The 18,851-nt window shown below is 55.8% G+C and overlaps 2 protein-coding genes across 3 annotated transcripts in view; one reads left to right on the top strand and one right to left on the bottom strand.

The window, feature by feature from the left end:
• PLEKHG6 (pleckstrin homology and RhoGEF domain containing G6) lies at positions 1 to 18,325 on the top strand. Its single transcript, XM_007967327.3, has 16 exons — positions 1 to 167; positions 1,450 to 1,655; positions 2,924 to 3,079; positions 4,298 to 4,462; positions 4,839 to 4,934; positions 5,151 to 5,201; positions 5,535 to 5,684; positions 6,583 to 6,693; positions 6,828 to 6,977; positions 7,134 to 7,271; positions 7,577 to 7,696; positions 8,021 to 8,153; positions 8,269 to 8,384; positions 15,519 to 15,664; positions 16,338 to 17,030; positions 17,219 to 18,325. Exons 2-16 carry the CDS (start codon positions 1,518 to 1,520, stop codon positions 17,226 to 17,228), a joined length of 2,373 nt encoding a protein of 790 aa, XP_007965518.3. The 5' UTR covers positions 1 to 167; positions 1,450 to 1,517; the 3' UTR covers positions 17,229 to 18,325.
• The window catches only part of TNFRSF1A (TNF receptor superfamily member 1A), a 14,326-nt gene continuing 13,319 nt past the window's right edge, over positions 17,845 to 18,851 (bottom strand). For both annotated transcript variants that reach the window (XM_007967329.3, XM_073020416.1), the window contains one exon: positions 17,845 to 18,711. In XM_007967329.3, coding sequence (XP_007965520.1) covers positions 18,401 to 18,711 — 311 coding nt within the window. In that variant the 3' untranslated portion in view covers positions 17,845 to 18,400. The remainder of the gene's footprint in view (positions 18,712 to 18,851) is intronic.

The following is an 18,851-nucleotide window of genomic DNA, read 5'->3' on the forward strand; positions in this document are numbered from 1 at the left end:
CTCCTCGCCCGGCCCCGCGCTGCCCGGCTCTGGCGGGCCGCTCGATCCCAGTCCCAGGCCGGGCATCGGGGCTGACTGGCATCGCCTGGGAGCCGACGGCGACGGGGAGCCCCGCGGGCGGGGAGGGCGGCGCAGGGCAGCGGCTGCGGTGACACCTGTGAGCACAGGTGAGCGGCGGGAGGGCTGCGCGGCCGGGGGCGGGGCGGCTGGGACCGGGGTCTGGAAGCCGGGGCGAAGCGGAAGGAAGGCCTGGCCTCCCGAGGGCGGGGAGGAGGGGAGCCGGGGGCCAGGCTGAGAAAGGACCCTGGGTAGGGAGCAGTGCGAGGGAGACGGCGCCCTCAGAGGGAGGACTATTGGGAGGCGGCAAGAGGGACAGCGAACGTTTCCTCCTCTGCTCCTAAATCGGAGGAAAGGGAGGGTTGAGTCGGGACCTCAGGCTCACCTGGTGGGGCACAAGCACCTGCGCAGCCTCCTTGAGCCCACCGCCCCTTAGGAGGCCTCTCCTCTTCCAGGCCCTGCCCACTCGAGGGCGGGCCCTCCCTCCAGGTTTAGCCGGGAGGGATGGAGCCCCACGCCTGGCCACCAGCTCCATGGTGGTGTTCCCAGAGGCTGGGGAGGACCAAATATACAGCCCGAGAAACTCTTCTTCTATTTGACTGATCTCTAAGGCCAGTGGCCGGACAGCTGGCCCCAGTCACCTCCCTGTCTGTGGCCAGGAGGGTTCGGGTAAGACACGGGCAAGCCTTTCAGTAAAAGTCAGACAGTAAATATCAGCGACTTTGCGGCCTACACCGTCTGTCCCAACGAGCAAGAAAGTGGTCACAGATTATTAGGAGACCAGCAGAGGAGGATGGATTCCAACAAAACTGTAGTTATGGACTCTGAATTTGAATATCATATAATATTTACTTGTCCCAAAATATTGGTGGTTTTTTTGCAGGGGGCAGAAGTTGTTTCAACTGTGTAGATATGTAAAGGCTTGCAGGCTGTACAAAAACTGGTGGCAGCCTGGGCTGTCTCCAGCCACCCCCACTCCCAGCCCACCCCACCCACCAGGGCCTCCCTCCAGCTTTTTCCCAGGCTTTATATGGGGAAGGGAATGGGGTTAGAACCCTCCCACCTGGGTGTATCCAGAAAGCCCGAGACCTGTCTGTGACCCTTGTTCCCATTTGAGACCAGTGCAGGAGCTTGTACCCCAAATATGCACACATTTGAGAGAGGAGGTACATCTCCAAGGGGCTTCCTACACAGTATGTACCTGGACCTACCCTACTCCCATCAAGTCATAGATGAGGCAGCCATGTTCCCCCCAACAAGTGACTAAGCCCTTGGCCTTCTCCTTCCCCACTATACCCTCCTGCCCAGGCCCCCCACCAGTGTTGGTCTCCCACCTGGTGCCATTCGCTGATTGGGAATGGCCCTTCCATTCCTCTCTTTTCTCTCTTGCAGCCCTAGGGGACCTCTTTCTCCTGGACATTGAAGATATGGCCCTTTGGAGGTGACCCAGCAGAGAAGGGATGAAGGCCTTTGGTCCTCCAAATGAGGGCCCCCTCCAAGGACTTGTGGCCTCCCGCATTGAGACTTATGGGGGTCGGCATCGAGCCTCCGCTCAGAGCACTGCTGGCAGTCTCTATCCCCGAGGAGGCCTGGTGCTGGTGAGTCCAGACTGTGCCCCAAAAGTGACCTGGTGGGGCAGAAGGGAGGACACCCAGGCTGTGGAGTCTCTGTCCCCTTACAGGTTCAGAGGTTGAGCTATTCCTGCCTCTTACCCTACTCTTCTTTCCTGGGTTGTGGGGAAGAGGAGGGCAGTGACAGGGCCAGGCTCCAGGGATGTCACACCCCAGTCCCAGACAGCTGGGCAGGAGAGGCAGAGCCAGGAGAAGCCAGGCCCGTAGAGGAGTGCTGTTAGACAGGTCTCAGACAAAGAGCTGCGGGTAAGGTCATCAAACCCCAGAGCTGGCGCCTCCCAGGCACCCGCCTCTGCTTGGCAGGGGTTTGAGGGCTTCCTGAGATCTGCCTTTCCCTAGTCAGGATGAAGATGAGCAAAGGTTCAGGGTGTCCCTACTCCTCCAGTGGTGGGTAGGGACAGGAGGGTGCCTGACTTGGCTCCACCCCTGGTTGGAACTGCCTGGCCCTCCTCCCATCCTGACCAAGGAGAGGGGTGTGGAAGTCAAGTCTGTCCCTCAGCCTGCAGGCTTCCCCTCCACCTTGAGGACAGTTCTGCTTGTGGCTGGGATATCCCCTGCCTCACTGCACGAGTATTTTGCCTGTGGAGATGGGACTTTCCTAGGCTGTGGGTGAGAAGGGAGACTAGGAAGCATGTGGGGTAATTCAGGCCACAGGCAAATGAAGGAATGTGACCAGGCCTGCCCTGGGAGGAGCCGTGTGGTGGCAGTGGCCTCAGCCTTTCACACGGAAGGGCAGCCACTCCCAGCTGGATGGGATGCAGGCTGCACACCCCCGGGGAGGAGGCTGCACATGTGTGTGCCCTCGTCCCCATGTGTGAGGGAGGCTGGTCACAGACAAGGGGAGTTACGAGAGACCAGAATGCTGTGTGCACCATGCCTTGTCCATGCACCCGCCGTGGTACAGAGAGCAGGAGGCAGTGGGGGCACACACACCAGAGCCCAGGCATGTGTGTGCCTGTGCACCTGCTCGGCAGGAGGCCCCACTTCTGCCCCAGGCCCACTCGGGGAGCCAGGCTGTCATGCCCCTGCCCACTCAGCTTAGCCTTGCTGGCAGCGGCCGCTGTGACTCAGGGCAGGAGCAGCCCACACCAAACTGGTTTGCGGGGAGAAGTGAGCCAGCCCGACTTACCAGGGTGGGGGAACAACATCTAGAGCCAAGACTGCCCCCCTACTACCTCTCTGGGGTTTCTGGGGAAAGGGAGGCACCCCCAGAACTTCCCCTACTCCTCTCCCAGGATCCCAGTCGCCGACGCCTCCAGCAGTATGTCCCCTTTGTCAGGGGGTCTGGCCAGTCCCGAGGCCTGTCACCCATGAGATTGCGAGATCCAGAGCCTGAGAAGAGGCACGGGGGCCATGTGGGGGCTGGCCTGCCTCACTCCCCCAAACTCAAGGTAAGGGGGTCCCTCTCCTCCCATCCCCACGCATGCAGCCCCAATTGTGATGGCTCCACAGATGACCGGCAAGCCCCAGGGGCTGAGACCATAGGTCCAGGAGGCTGCTGCCTGCCAGTCAGACATGGCTCTGCCTAGGGCCCCTCAGGGATATATCTCTCCTTGGTCTATGCATGGCAACGAGGGACTTTGACTTGAGACACTTGGATTAAATGTGGATAAACGATTGATATTGAGCTTTCAGTTTTTGAAAATTACCAAGTCAAATTAGCAAGTCGCTGAGAGTCAGGTATGCTCCCTCCATCCTCAGGACCACATCATCCTTCGCCGCCACTGTGAGCCTCACCCCTCCTCTCGAGCCACATCCGAATGGAGTGAGTGAGGGTTAGGAGTGTCTGTTGCTCACATTACTAGATGCCAAAGAAACCTGTAAAATGGGCCGGGCGCAGAGGCTGACGCCTATAATCCCAGCACTTTGGGAGGCCGAGATGGGTGGATCACCTGAGGTCAGGAGTTCGAGACCAGCCTGGCCAACATGGTGAAACCTCGTCTCTAGTAAAAATGCAAAAAAAATTAGCTGGGCATCATGGCGGGCACCTGTAATCCCAGCTACTAAAGAGGCTGAGGCAGGAGAATCGCTTGAACCCAGGAGGTAGAAGTTGCAGTGAGCCGAGATTGTGCCACTGTACTCTAGCCTGGGCGACAACAGCGAAACTCTGTCTCAAAAAAAAAAAGAAGAAAAAAGAAACCTGTAAAATGTAAGCCATGCTACCTCATAAAAAAATGCCATTTTTTGGGCAAATTGTCAGTGGTGCCTGAGACCACTGGTTCTCTAAGTCTTTTTCTGATTCACTTGAAGTTCCCTCTGAGTGTCTGTTTCTGTCCCTCCCCTACCTCATTCTGATTCAGGAGACCCATGGAAAGCCTCTTTCCTGTCAGTGAGCCTAGATCAGACCCCTCTCCAGGGATCTTTTTGCAGACCAGGGTGCCTCTTCACCCACATTCCAGCAATGCCTTTTCCCCTGGAATTCCAACTGGGACCGACCCCTGTCCTCCAGGCCTCCGTGTCCCTACTAATACTCAGTGCTGCCTGTCATCTCCCATTCCAGACACACACACACACTTAAACACACATGCACACACACACAGCCCTCCTGGAGCCCTGTGGCTGGGTGCCAAGGATGTGGCCAGAGCTGATGCCCTGCTTGGCTCCCCCAGGAAGTCACCAAGGCCCATGAGCTGGAGGTGAGGCTGCACACTTTCAGCATGTTTGGGATGCCCCGGCTGCCCCCTGAGGACCGGCGGCACTGGGAGATAGGAGAGGGTGGCGACAGCGGCCTGGCCATCGAGAAGTCCTGGAGGGAGCTGGTGCCTGGGCACAAGGTGAGCCTGAAACTCACAAGGTGAGTCCGTCCCCACAGCGTGAATGCACACACAGATTCTGCTCTAGAGGAGGGAAAGGCCTTGGGAAGTGGGGTCATGTGGAAAAAGCATCTGGAAATGTGTTGATCTGGGTTCAGACCCCAGCTCTGCCACTTACGAGTGAGACCTTGGTCGAGACAGTAAAGTTCTCTGGGCCTCAGTTACCACATATGTAAAGTGGGGATAATACCACCTACACATTGGTTTGAGGATTAAAAGTTCATGGTCATGCACAAAGTGCCTAGAACCTATGAAGTGGATCCAGTAGCACTTAGCAGCTGATACATGCCATTCTAATTATCATTCCCCAACTGAACCAGCATTCTCCCCACCCCAGGAGATGAGCCGGGAGCTCTGCCACCAACAGGAGGCCCTGTGGGAGCTCCTGACCACCGAGCTGATCTACGTGAGAAAGCTCAAGATCATGACCGACGTGAGCCTCCCTCAGCCCCAGCCCCGGCCCCATCTTCCCTGCATGATCCCCCATCCTCCCAGACTGGAAGACAGGTCACTGGGGGAGGGAGGGGCAGGATTTCAGGCCAGTCTGGGATCCAGGAAGATAGGTCAGCAGTACTGAAGTTGATGGGGGGTGGGAGGTGACACTGAAGGGCTGCGCTGGGTCCTGAGACCCTCATCCCCCTCCCTGCAGCTCCTAGCCGCTGGCCTGCTGAACTTGCAGCGAGTGGGACTGCTGACGGAAGTGAGTAGGGGCTCGGGGGGATCCTGGCACAGCCTGAGCTCTGAGCCTGGGGGTGAGGGTGGGCCCTGCAGCCATCCCTGTCTAAATTCCCACTGCACTGTTTTTTGGGACGCCTTGTCCTCCCTACTTCCCTGTTACTGGGGACTCCAAGCAGGCCACAGGCCCCCCATTTCCCAGACTGGCATCCTTGAGATCTCCCAGGCCCACTGCCCCCTTCATCCCTCTTCACCCCCACCCCTGCTGTCCAAGCTTAGGGTCCTCACCTTTCCTGGGCCAGTGCCACCCCTGGTGACCTGCCAAAGGTGTGCTGCTCAGTTCTGCTCCCTCCTCCAGGTGTCAGCTGAGACCCTGTTTGGAAATGTCCCCAGCCTGATTCGAACCCACCGGAGCTTTTGGAAGGAGGTGCTGGGGCCCACCCTGGAGGAAACTCGGGCCTCGGGCCAGCCCCTGGACCCCATTGGTTTGGAAAGTGGCTTCCTGACGGTGAGGCCTGTGAAGGGCTGTGTCCGGATGGGGCAGGACTGGGAGCCCGCGGGGGTTCTGTGTGTAGGGCATGCCCGCAGTATGCAACTCTCTGTGATTTGAAGGGCCACCGGACACAGTCCCTGCCCCTAATATCACCTCACCTCCTCCCTCCATGCCACAAGTGTGACCTCTGTGCCGCGGGTTCCTTGTTCCTCTGGAGGCCCCTATGACATGAACACACAGCTGTCTCAGGGAAGGGTCGCACCTCGGCTCCCATCAACTACAAAAGCTGGGTGCAGCCAATGGGGCCTAAGTGAGGGGACCCTTAAGATGACTTGGGCGGGTGTAAAAGGCCACAGGAGGCACCCGGGGCATGGAGAAGAGTGACAAGAGAAAGCAAGAGGGCCTAGGGTCTCACTTTCTTCTACAATGTTACCTAGCCAGGAAAATGTGGGCCCTGCAGGGAAAAGTTGCAGTGGGGTAGAGAGGGAGGCGTACTTCTCCTGGGAGCCTTAGGCACCCCCTCCACAGGAGCAAGGCTTCTGAGCAAACCCTTAGGTCGCCACCCCACCCCCAGGGTGAAATGGGATCTGCAATGTCCTGAAAACGGTCCAGCTGAATTATTGATGGTGGGAGAGTAAGTTCAGAGCAGCAGGCCCCAGCAGCGCTGTGGATGGAGGGAGCTCAGAGAGCTCTAGGTCTGTGTCGGGACCTCAGGCTCCTCCCTGGAATCCAGAGAGAGGGGCCTAGCCTTGAGAGCATTCCTGGGAGGATCCTGGGAGGGAGGGACTGTCAGGAGCCGGGCTAAGGGCTTCCATGAGACTCTCGTCACCTGCTCCTGGGTCCTGCAGCCAGAGCCTGTATTCATGGTCTTCTCCCCGTACCTGCTCCCCACCTCCTGTATCTGTCTCTCCAGTTTGGCCAGAGGTTCCACCCGTATGTCCAGTACTGCCTCCGAGTGAAGCAGACCATGGCTTACGCCCGAGAGCAGCAAGAAACTAACCCTCTCTTCCATGCCTTCGTGCAGGTGGGAGGAGGGGTGCTGGGGAGGGGGACGGGTGCATCTTAGCCAGCCAGTCTCCAGCTGAGCCTGAGGCTGAGTTCACCACTAGGCAGGGCAGGAGGGAGCAAACCCCTGAGCTCCACCCGCCTTCCCTGCAGTGGTGTGAGAAGCACAAGCGCTCCGGGAGGCAGATGCTCTGTGACTTGCTCATCAAGCCCCACCAGCGCATCACCAAGTACCCACTGCTGCTCCATGCTGTGCTCAAGAGGAGCCCCGAGGCGCGAGCCCAAGAGGCCCTGAATGCCATGGTAGGTGCCCCGGGGGGCTAGGACTCTGGTGCGTCAGGGACTGGGAGGGGGTCTCTTTCTTAGTGTGTCTGTGACAGTGTAGCGCTGTGCCGTGGCTGGCGTTGGTTGGGAGAGGTGCTGAGCCGTCCCTCCTCCCGCACCCCCAACCCCACCTAGATCGAAGCCGTGGAGTCATTCCTGCGACACATCAATGGGCAGGTCCGCCAGGGCGAAGAGCAAGAGAGCTTGGCGGCTGCAGCCCAGCGCATCGGGCCCTACGAAGTGCTGGAGCCACCCAGTGATGAGGTGGAGAAGGTGAGAGGGCAGAGGGAAGGGGCCCAGGAAAAGCAAGTCCCAGGGATACTGGTGAAAGGGGGCCTGGCGAGGCCAGAACGCCCCGTCCTTGGGTGCCACAAGGGTGTCCATCATTCCTTCCCGGTGGTGACAGTCCAAGGGGTAGAGGTCAGAAGAGTACAAAGCAGGCACTGGGAGGCTTCCTCTAGCCCATGGGGGAAGGACAGAAACAGAAAGGTGTTGGTGGCAGAACCAGGAGCCGCTCTTGGCCAGGAAGTCCAGGCAGCCTGCCGAGCACCCTGACCCCTCCCCTCTGTGTCCCTCAGAACCTGCGTCCATTCTCCACCCTGGACCTGACATCCCCCATGCTGGGGGTTGCCTCTGAGCACACCAGACAGCTGCTGCTGGAGGGACCCGTGCGAGTGAAGGAGGGTCGAGAAGGGAAGGTGAGGGTGCTGCGGACAGAGTGGAGGGGACGGGGCATGGTGGGAGAAGGTAAGAGGCAGAAACGCCAGAAGTGGGAGAAGAGGGGTTTTGGGGAAAGGATGTGGTTCTGGCTAAGCCCCAGTCATTTGTGTGACCCTGAGCCAGCCACTTTCCCTGCCTGTAAATCGAGAGATGGGACCAAAGTGACGGCCCTGGCCACTCCCGCATTTGGGCTCTGCGTGTGTCCCTGTGTGCCTGCGCACCATGCCTGTGCCTCCTCCTGGAGCAGCCCTGCCCCTGGCTCCAGCTGACCCTGTCTCTTTCCCCTACGCCCCCACCCCCAGCTGGACGTGTACCTGTTCCTCTTCTCTGACGTGCTCCTCGTGACCAAGCCCCAACGCAAGGTGGACAAAGCCAAGGTCATCCGCCCCCCTCTCATGCTGGAGAAGCTTGTGTGCCAACCCCTGAGAGACCCTCGTACGTCCTTCCTGCGGGGAGCCTTTTCTTCTCCCTCTTCTTAGCGAGGGGAAGGAGGGGCTGGGATGGAGATCAAATAAAGGCTGGCCTCTTGAAGGTTGTCTCCTCCATCCAGACAGCTTCCTGCTGATCCACCTCACTGAATTCCAGTGTGTCTCCAGCGCCCTCATTGTGCACTGTCCCAGTCCTACAGACCGTGCCCGGTGGCTGGAGAAGACCCAGCAGGCTCAGGTACGGGAAAGCCAGGGATGGGGAGGCATGGGCAGGGGTCCCCAGAGCTCAGAAATGGGAGCACGACGGTGGCTCACACCTGTAATCTTAGCACTTTGGGAGGTCGAGGCGGGAGGATCACCTGAGGTCAGGAGTTTGAGACCAGCTGGCCAACATGGTGAAACCCTGTCTCTACTAAAAATACAAGAATTATCCAGGCATGGTGGTGTGTGCCTGTAGTCCCAATTACTCTGGAGGCGGAGGCAGGAGAATCACTTGAGCCCAGGAAGTGGAGGTTGCAGTGACCTGAGATTGTGCCACTGCACTCCAGCCTAGGTGACAGAGTGAGATCCTGAAGAAAAAAAGAAGGAAGGAAGGAAGGAAGGAAGGAAGGAAGGAAGGAAGGAAGGAAGGAAGGAAGGAAGGAAGGAAGGAAGGAGGGAAGGAGGGAGGGAGGGAAGGAAGGAAGGAAGGAAGGAGGGAAGGAGGGAGGGAGGGAGGGAAGGAAGGAAGGAAGGAAGGAAGAAAGGAAGGAAGATGGGAGCATAGAGGGGAGGAGGAGAGAGAGGCTGGGGTGGATTCAGGTTCAGACTGGACAATCTGATGTGCCCCAAAGAGGGAGGCAGAGCCTCCACCATCCATCAGAAGATGGAAAAAGCCTTTGGCCAGCTACTGTGCCAGCCACTGGGACAGCCCAAGACATGGCATCCCCTGAAGGTTTGTACAGCCCAAAATGATTAACTTCTAGAAGTCATCTTCCATTTGCAGACATTTACAGGGCACTTGCTGAGTACAGGCACTAGGGCTAGGTGCTAGGGAATCAGAAAAGAATAAACCACCATTCCTGCCCTCAAGGCATAGGTGCTGTAGCCTAGTTAGAGTAATTAGTAAACAAATAATAGAGAGACGTTGTGTAGAATGAAGCCGGGACAGAGAAGGGAGCAATGCATTGTCTGCTGGGTCTGTTTGGAAGGAACACAGAGGAGCTGATGTCTGAGCACCATTTAGGAGGATACCTAGGAGTATGTCAGGGAGTCAAGGGCGGAAGGGAAGGGCATTCCACATGGAGGAGCAGAAAGTGCAAAGGCCAGAAATGTGAAACAGTTGTGTGTGTTGAGAGAACTGCCCCCATTAGTACTGCTACAGTATAAAGTACAAGAGTAGATGCAGCAGGGAGAGGCTGGTGGGTAGGTGCCACCAGGTCATGCCCATCTCTGGATGTCACGATAAGGTATCCTGTAGGTGAGCTTTGTCCTTTGGATGACAGAGGGCCAGTGAAAGGGCCGGGCAGGGGAGTGATGTGAGCAGATAAAAAGCAGGAGGAGTTCAAAAGAAGAGAGATGCAAATGGAGCTGTATTAGGTCCCATAAACTTGGTGGCCTAAAATATATCAGAAGCTTAATCTCTCACAGTTCTGGAGGCCAGAGGTTTCAAATCAAGGTGTGGGCAGAGCTGAGTTTCCTCTGAAGGCTCTAGGGGAGAATCCCTCCTTGCCTCTTCCAGGTCCTGGTTGCCCCAGGTGTTCCGTGGCTTGTGGCAACCAAATTCCAGTCTCTTTTTCTGTCTTCCCCTGGCCTTCCTCTCCGTATATCTGTGTCCAAATTTCCCCCTCCTTTCTCTTACAAAGACGTGAGTATTAGATTTCGAGCCCACCCTAAATCCAGGGAGAGCTCATCTTGAGCTCTCAGGATCTCTGCAAATCTGCAAAGACTCTTCTTCGAAATCAGGTCACATTCACAGGTTCCAGAGGGTAGGACACAGATATATCTATCTTTTGGGGGCCCACTATTCCACCCACTACAGGAGTGGAATGGCCAAAGGGGGTGAAGATTTGAGTTGGACTTTTAAGGATGGGAAGACCGTGAGCAGAAGAATCAGAGGACCAACTGGGCTGGATATATTTCTGGAATAACGGCCATATCTGCCTAAGTCTAGAGCACAGGGTTTGTGTGAGTGCGTGGTAAGAGGCCAGATTCTACAGACCCTCAGAGCTGCAGAACCCTGTGGCCTGGATGGGGTTGGGTTGAATAGGGTCGACGAGAGACAGCCCACCGTGAAACCGTGAATCTTTTTTTTTTTTTTTTTTTAAGACAGAGTCTTACTCTATTGCCCAGGCTAGAGTGCAGTGGCATGATCTCAGCTCACTGCCACCTCAAATTCCTGGGCTCAGGTGGGTCTCCCACCTTAACCTCCCACGTAGCTGCGACTGCAGGTGTGCACCACCACACCTGGCTAATTTTTTGCATTTTTTTGTAGAGACAGGGTCTTGCCATGTTGCCCAGGCTGGTCTTGAACTCTTGAGCTTATGATCTGCATACCTCGGCCTCCCAAAGTGCTAAGATTACAGGTGTGAGCCACCGTGCATGACCCTGCCATGCATTCTTGAGCAAGGGTGAAATCAGTGGGTTTCCTCTTGAATTGGGTTTTCAGGAAATCAGGTAGCAGTGTGCTAGGTGGGCTGGACGAGGGAGAAATTGGTGACAGGAGGTTTATTGTACTAGTTTGGGTGTAAAACATGGAAGGTTTAGTGCCACAGCCTTAGGGAGACATTGCAAAAAAGGACAAAAAACAAAGGAGAAGAAAGGAGCTAAAGAAGAGGGAAGAAGCAGGGGAGCTTTAGGGACACTGTGGTTAAAGTCTATACTGAGTTCAGAAAAATCCATGTGATTTTTCGTGTGACCTTGTGAAAGTTATATGACCTCCCTCAACTTCAATTTCTCCAACTGCAAAACAGATATACACAATAACAGTACCTGCTTCCTAGGGAGACTCAAAGCTGTCTTTCAGCTTAGGCACACAGCCTGGTGCCAGCACTGGGCACAGGCTCAGGAACTCCAGATACCCAGAGGCAAAGAGCACAATTGGCCTCCTGAAGTTTCAGTTTGGAAGACTGCATTGGCAATGGGACCCCAGAGAGAAATGCAGTCATTAGAAAGGGAAAGGGAAACGCGTTTGTTTAGTTATTGCTTCCTCGGTGAGGTGGCTTTAGGGTAGGAATATTTAAACAGCAGCCCTTTGAAATCGAGGCAGCCAAGATATCCCCTAGTGGAGATATCTTAGGGGCTTTGGGAAATGCAGAAAGAAAGACCCGGAATTCAGGTGAAAAATAAGGACAAAAGACACACCCCAAAGAGAGGCAGGTGAGTTTTGTGATGACAGTGGTCTCCCATCTGCCCTGTCCCCTGCTTCCAGCTACCTTCACAGTCCCCTCTGCGTGGCAGGGGCTTCTCTCCACCCCTTCCGCCTAAGCCTAAACACACTTTCCCCTAGGCTGGACTGACTGGCAAGTGAATCATGCTGGTGGTTAATCAAATTTTCTTGGCCAGGCGTCGTGGCTCACCTCCTGTAATCCCAGCACTTTGAGAGGCTGAGGCAGCCAGATGGCTTGAGCCCAGAAGTTTAAGACCCAGCCTATGGCCAACATGGTAAAAACCCATCTCTACAAAAAATACAAAAATTAGCTGGGGGTGGTGGCATGCGCCTGTAGTCCCAGCTGCTCGGGAGGCTGAGGTGGGAGGATCGCTTGAACTTGGGAGGCAGAGGCGGTGGTGAGCTGTGTTCCCACTGCTGCACTACAACCTAGACAGCGGGGTGAGACCTTGTCTCAAATAAATAAATAAATAAATAAATAAATAAATAAATAAATAAATAAATAATTTTCCTGAAGGCTAGAGGCTCAAGGGGAGCCCAAGGACAAAAGCAGAAGCTAGTGGCATCAGTGTTCCTAAAGCCCCAATTCCCCAGGACAACCAGTGGGGGTGGCAGTGAGTGCCAGGCTACCTTTTTTCTTTGCCACCTTCAGAACTTTCTCCTCTTTTTTTGGTTTTTAGTCACAGAACAACAGCCAGACCCTCACCTCCTCCCTTTAGAACCCCCAGGGCTACTAAAAATTACCGGTATTTTACTAAGCAACACAACTCAGCCCCCTGGTAGCCTCACTCCAGGCTAACAGGAAAGATCTGTAAAGATCTATAACCAAGATACGCACCAAGGCTCCCTGGCCTTCCTTAGCAAAACAAACAAAACTGAAACTTTGAAATTACTTTTCCTGCTATTGTCTTACACCAAATTCTTAGGGAATCCTCTCTGGAACCATCAGTCTTTATAAACTGAAGAGGGCAGTAGAGTCTCTGTTGGTCCTTTTCATGGAGCAATCCCCAGGGGTCAGACTATTGTTTTCTCGCCCTGGCAGAAATGTTGACTTGCAGATGTATTCCTAGCGGGTCTAGCTGTGATGACTCACGCTTTCAGAGAAAGTAAGCTTCTCCAGGGAGAAGAGACTGAATCTTGGGGAATGCCCAGGGACTGAGAAGAGGAAAAGGAACAGTGACAGGAACAGAAAGAGTTGTCAGAGATGGCGACCAAGAAATGAAAGCAGGGAGACCGAAGGAGACAGCCGAAGCTAAGAGCCAGGGTCTGAAGGAGAGGCCAGAGCAGCTGTCAGGGAGTTACTTCACCTCTTGGGGAAATGCAGTGCACGCAGGACAGACAGTCCGCAAGTGGCCAGGCACAAGGCCCAGCACTGTATGGGAACTCCATAAATGTTTGCCATTGTCGTCATTAGGAGAAAGGGGTGGTCTTTGGGCCTGGGTAGGGCCTGCTGCTGACTGGGGAAACGCATCCGCATCTGTTGCCCAGGAAGTCAGTGGGCACCTTTCAAAGCTCGGTTTTAGTCCAGCACTGGGGAGTTCTGGGAGGAGAGTGGGTGAATCTAGGAGCCACCCCAGAGACAGCAGGGAAAGGAGGCATTTCCTCTCCACGGGGACAAAGGAAGAAGAATCCTGCTGGGGGCCCTCCCTTCCTCTTCTCAGTTTTGTAGGGGTGTCACATTCTGGCTCAAGCACCAATTTCCTTTTCCTTTCCCGTCCTCCCCTCTGCCCTCTCTGTGTCTCTCCTCTTATCCAAGCCGAGAAAATCCTCCCAGGGTTGCTGGAGAGGCTTTGGGTTCACTGGGAGGCACCTCAAAGAGGCCCATCCTCATCCCTCCCATTTCCCCAACCCCTGCCCCGTGCTCATGGCTTCCCCCGACCCCGGCCTCCAGCCTCTTCCTGGGGTCGGGCAAGGGGCAAGTTTAGCAGAGATGCTGGCATTGGATGTCCCTTACAGAAACTCTGCTTCCTTCCAGTTCTTTTCTTTCACATAACGTCCCTCCCCTGGCACCCCAAACACAAACCTGAATTTGGTCCTGTGGGGCAAAAGGGCACCCAACAGGACAAGCAGGTCGGCCCAGCGCCTCCACCCTCCCTTCTCTCACTCCTTCCCTCACTTCACATGGAGTTGGGAGATGAGGCCTGGGAAAGAAGGAGTCCTGCCCCAGGTTCTAGCCCTGGCAGGTTTCCTGCTCCCAGGCACCCTCCCCTGCTCTGGCCAACAGACCACATCTTAGGAGACTGCTGTCACCCTTGGGACTAAGTGACTGCAGAGCCAGAAAAAGCAGAATTGGAAATACAAGCCTGATGTCATTTTCCTATCCCTGTTCATCCATTTCATCTCTTGTCCTGACCCAGCTGCCCCCAGGGTTTCTGGAGAGGCTTTGGGAAAGTCTAGGTGCCCAGGAATTGCTGGCTCATATACTTCAAACTGGGGAGATACTGGAAATATTTCACAATTAGTACAGCATGGGCATCAGCCAATCAGAAGGGAGCGTGCACCAGAGGTCCTTTGCTGTGCCAGATGTTCTCCCCCTAGTTGCCAGATCATGGGGGTGGGGGAAGTGAATGAGACCCAGGCAGCAGCCATTTCCTTACTGGCACAGAAGACTTCAATATTTAACAATGATATGGCCATACCAACAAGTGCTGACATTAGTGCTGCCCACGGCAGCCACCGGTACCTCCCTTTTGCCAAGGCTTGCCTCCGCCTCCAACCTCAGCTCTACCACCTTCTCTTCCCTCTCCTTCCCCCTCCCTCTCCCCCTCCCCAAGCTAACAACCGACCTTTCCTAACTCTTTACCTTTCAAGGCTGTCCTTGAACGTGTTGCATTGACGAAACTAGGACTCAAAGAGCAAGGCCCTGTCCCAGCTCTGCTTCTCCGTACCTGTGGGACCTTGGGCAAGTCACTTCACCTCTCTAGGTCTAGGTTTCTTATCTGTAAAATGGGCTAGGATTCATGTTCTCCACACCACAGGGCAATGGTGGGTATCAAATGACCACATGTGCAAAGGTGCTTTGAAAATTTTTTCTCAGATGGCGCCATTTCATTCTGATAGTACCTGTATGAGATCGCCGAGTAGGGGAGGAAGACAGACAATATAATGCCTCCTCTCCTCAGCCTTCTAGGAACTTTCCTCCCTCTGAAGGACAGCAGAGACCTCAGCCCAGGACAAAGCCCACCTCTGCCCATGTTCTGCCCTCCTGCTCCTCCCAGCTTCAGGGCAGAGGCCCAGGTGGTAGGAGAGGGACGCTCTTGAAGGAGCAACCAGTACCAATTCAGAACACTTATTCCACCATCACCACCAACCAGGGAGGGCTTCCTGAAGGAGGGGGCAGACCTGATAACGGGTCTGCCAATGGGACATGAGAAGCAGGAAGACCTGTACAGGTAGGAAAAGGGCCATTCTGTTCACCCCACTCACCCCCAGTACTAGCTCCAGAGTTTGCTGCCAACCAAATCCCAGCACCACCCCACTTTCTTACTGTAAGAAGTACCCCCTTGGGCAGTTACTTAACCTTAAAGTCTCCATGTCTCAGTAGTAAGGTAGGGGTAAAAATATCTGGTTCATGGGGTTTTTGTAAAGATTAAATAAGGTAATGTAGGCCGGGTGCGGTGGCTCACGCCTGTAATCCCAGCACTTTGGGAGGCCAAGTGGGGTGGATCACAAGGTCAGGAGTTTGAGACCAGCCTGGCCAAGATGGTGAAACCCCGCCTCTACCAAAAATACAAAAATTAGCCGGGCATGGTGGCAGGCGCCTGTAATCCCAGCTACTCAGGAGGCTGAGGCAGGAGAATCGCCTGAACCCGGGAGGTGGAGGTTGCAGTGAGCCAAGATCATGCCACTGCACTTTAGTCTGGGTGACAGAGTAAGACTCCATCTCAAAAAATAATAAAATAAAATAAAATAAGGTAATATATGTAATGCACTTAGCAGGGTGCCTGGCAAACAACAAGTGCTCAATAAATGAGAGCTCTTAATAATGAAAGTGTCCTGTCCCAGATCACCCTACAGAAACTGAAGGCAGAGGAGTACGTTCAACAGAAGAGGGAGCTCCTGGCCCTCTATCGGGACCAGGACAGGGAGTCCCCCAACACCAGGCCCCCCACGCCTTCCCTGGAGGGCTCTCAGAGCAGCGCAGAGGGGAGGTAAGGCTCACATGGACTACAAGGTCTCCCTGAGTAGGGGGCCACAGACAGGGAGGGGAAGAGGAGGAAGCCATAAGGCTGAGAAATGGCATCACTGTACACTTTTGGTGGAACTGGGAATAGATAGAGGAACGCAGGCTATAGGGCAGGGTAGGGAAGGTCGGTATCAGCAGTGTTGGGTCGGGGGTGGGGGGTAGGGCACAGACAGCCTACAGAGTTAGCCAGCCTAGAGGCACACAGGAGCGTCCTCAGAGGAGCAGGCTCGATAATGAAGGTAGGTGTGGATTTGCAGAACATCAGAGCTGCCAAACCCCCGAGTGTGAGAGGTCCATCTAGGATAGCACCACTGCTTGGCAGCAGCTTAAGGAGAAAAGAAGAATCGATCATTGAGGATAATATCAAGTAAGTTCAGGAACCACTCAGCAAAAACCTGACCACCCACTCAATACAACATCCTGGACCAGGTGCTATGGATGAAAGAGTTTAGAGGCAGCCCGTACTCTCTTAGGAGCTTAAAATCTAGCCAGCCAGATGAGAAAAACAATCACAGTGCGATGGAAAGGTGATACCAAAATAAGTTTGGAGGAGGGGCCGTTTCTGGATGTAGTGATCAAGGGAAACTCCCTGGACTTGAACTTGACCCCTATGCATCTGACTCTGCCATTAATTGTAGGACTCCTGAGTTCTCGACCATTATCCCCCACCTGGTGGTGACAGAAGACACAGATGAAGATGCTCCCTTTGTGCCAGATGATACCTCAGACTCTGGCTACGGCACTTTGATCCCAGGCACCCCCACGGGCTCCCGCTCCCCGCTGAGCCGTCTACGCCAAAGAGCCCTTCGGCGGGACCCTCGCCTCACCTTCTCCACCCTGGACCTCCGGGACGTCCCTCTGCGTCCCCAGCCTCCCAACCCCCAAGCTCCTCAACGCCGAAGCGCCCCCGAACTGCCAGAAGGAATCCTAAAAGGAGCCAGTCTTCCCCAGGGAGACCCACCGACCTGGTCTGAGGAAGAAGATGGGGCCTCGGTGCGAGGGAATGTGGTGGTGGAAACACTGCACAGGGCCCAGCTTCGGGGCCAGCTTCCCTCCTCCCCAGCCCATGCTGACTCTGCTGGGGAAAGCCCCTGGGAGTCCTCAGGGGAGGAGGAAGAAGAGGGGCCTCTGTTCCTGAGAGCTGGCCACGCATCCCTGCACCCAATGCGGGCTGAGGACATGCTCAGAGAGATCCGGGAGGAGCTGGCCAGCCAAAGGATTGAGGGTGCCGCGGAGCCCCGGGACAGCAGGCCACGGAAGCTGACTCGGGCCCAGCTGCAGAGGATGCGGGGACCCCACATCATTCATCTGGACACCCCTCTGTCCACATCGTAAGTGCTGGAGGGAAGCTGGCCTGGGAGGGGGCAGACAGGGATGTCTGTATGGGGCGGGGGATGCAGTATAGAAAGAGGGCAGTGCAGGAGCAGGGGCGGAGGCAAGAAGGGCTCTCCGCCTCTCTTCACCCGACTCTCACCCATTGCCACTGACTGTCGCCTAACACCCCCTCCTGTCTTTTCAGAGAGGTGTGAGGAAGGCAGAGGACCTTTGGCATGCATCTCTCCCAGAGGAGATCTCTCCCCAGTAGTGCTGGTCACCCTCCGGCATCCGTGACTCTACCTCAAGGACCACATTTCCCAAAGGAAGCCTGGCCCAGGCACCCTGCCTCCGGCTCTGAGGACTTTGGGGATCAAGAACTGTAAATTGATGTATCACAGGTGCACCTAAGCCCCACAGAAAGTTGTGCATAAAAATGACTGCCCTGGCGGGGCATGCCTGCCCGTAATCCCAGCACTTTGGGAGGCTGAGGTGGGAGGATCCCTTGAGCCCAGGAGTTCCAGAACAGCCTGGGCAATATAGGGAAACCCTGTCTTTATAAAAAATTTTTTAAAAAATTACCCAGGTGTGGTGGTACACCTGTGTCCAGAGGCTGAGGTGGGAGGACCCCATGAGCCCAAGGGTAGTAGGCTGCAGTGAGCGCACTCCAGCTTGGGCAACAGATGAGGGTGGGCGGAACAAGAACCTGCTACTCCTCTGTCAGTTGGCGTGATCGTGGTGGGCTGCCTGGCCCTAGTGCACGGCTTTTCCCATCTCACCCCTCAGGATCTGGGCCTCTGCCCCCGCCTCCCATCCTGACAAACCACTCTCTTTAAGAGCAGAGCTTTAATTTCAGAAGTTTTAGTGTATTTACAAAAGTCCACAGCTCCAGCTGAAGGCCCCATTGTTCCGTGCTCGCCCCTGCCTTGGGACAGTTCAGCTTGCTTTGTGCTTGTCCAGGCAGAGGGCATAGGACTGCCAAGTTTCTATTAGTGTAACATGATTGATTTTAAAAAACAACAACAACAAAAAAAACAAAAAACAAACAAAAACTGCTTATGTACTGTGAAAAAGGCTCAGGGACGAACCAGGGGCCCCTGAGCAGCCTTGCTGGTGAGGACACCCAAAACGGGCATGAGGCATAGCGTCCCTCATCCTCGCAACCACCCACTCAAGCTCTTGAGCCCACGGCGCTCCTCTCTCCGCGCGCGCAGTGCTGTCGGCGGCGCGCATGCAGCTGAGAAAAGCTATGTACATCTAGAGGGTAGCACCAAGTAGGCGGCTGCTAGCCCGTTTGCCCCTCCAGGACCCCTCCTCTCCAGAAAAAAGTGGGGTTGGAAGGGGATCTTGCAGGACCGTCCTTAGAGCTGCCCGCAGGGGCGCAGCCTCATCTGAGAAGACCGGGCCCAGGCGGGAGGGCGGCAGGGCCGCACAGCGCCTCCTCGATGTCCTCCAGGCAGCCCAGCAGGTCCATGTCGCGGAGCACGCGGCCCAGCAGCTCCAGCGTGGCCTCGCGCCGCGGCGTGCGCCGCCTCCAGGTCGCCAGCATGCTGTATTGCGCCTCGCGCAGGCAGCGCCCGTTCTGCAGCTCCAGCCGATCGATCTCGTGGTCGCTCAGCCCTAGGCGCCGCACGAATTCCTTCCAGCGCAACGGGGGCACGTTCTCCACCACGGCGTACAGCGTCGCGGGGTCATCAGCTGCGGGGACGTAGGCCGGTGAGCCTGGGGCGGCAACCCCAGGCCCCGCCCCGCATCCTGCGCCCTCCCCTTCTCCTGGTCCCCTCTGGGAGGCCGCCCGCGCTCACCTGGCCCTCCCCCAGCCTCCTCCCCCCAGTCTC

The sequence above is a fragment of the Chlorocebus sabaeus genome, chromosome 11 (genome assembly GCF_047675955.1).
Source record: "Chlorocebus sabaeus isolate Y175 chromosome 11, mChlSab1.0.hap1, whole genome shotgun sequence".
NCBI lineage: Eukaryota > Metazoa > Chordata > Mammalia > Primates > Cercopithecidae > Chlorocebus > Chlorocebus sabaeus.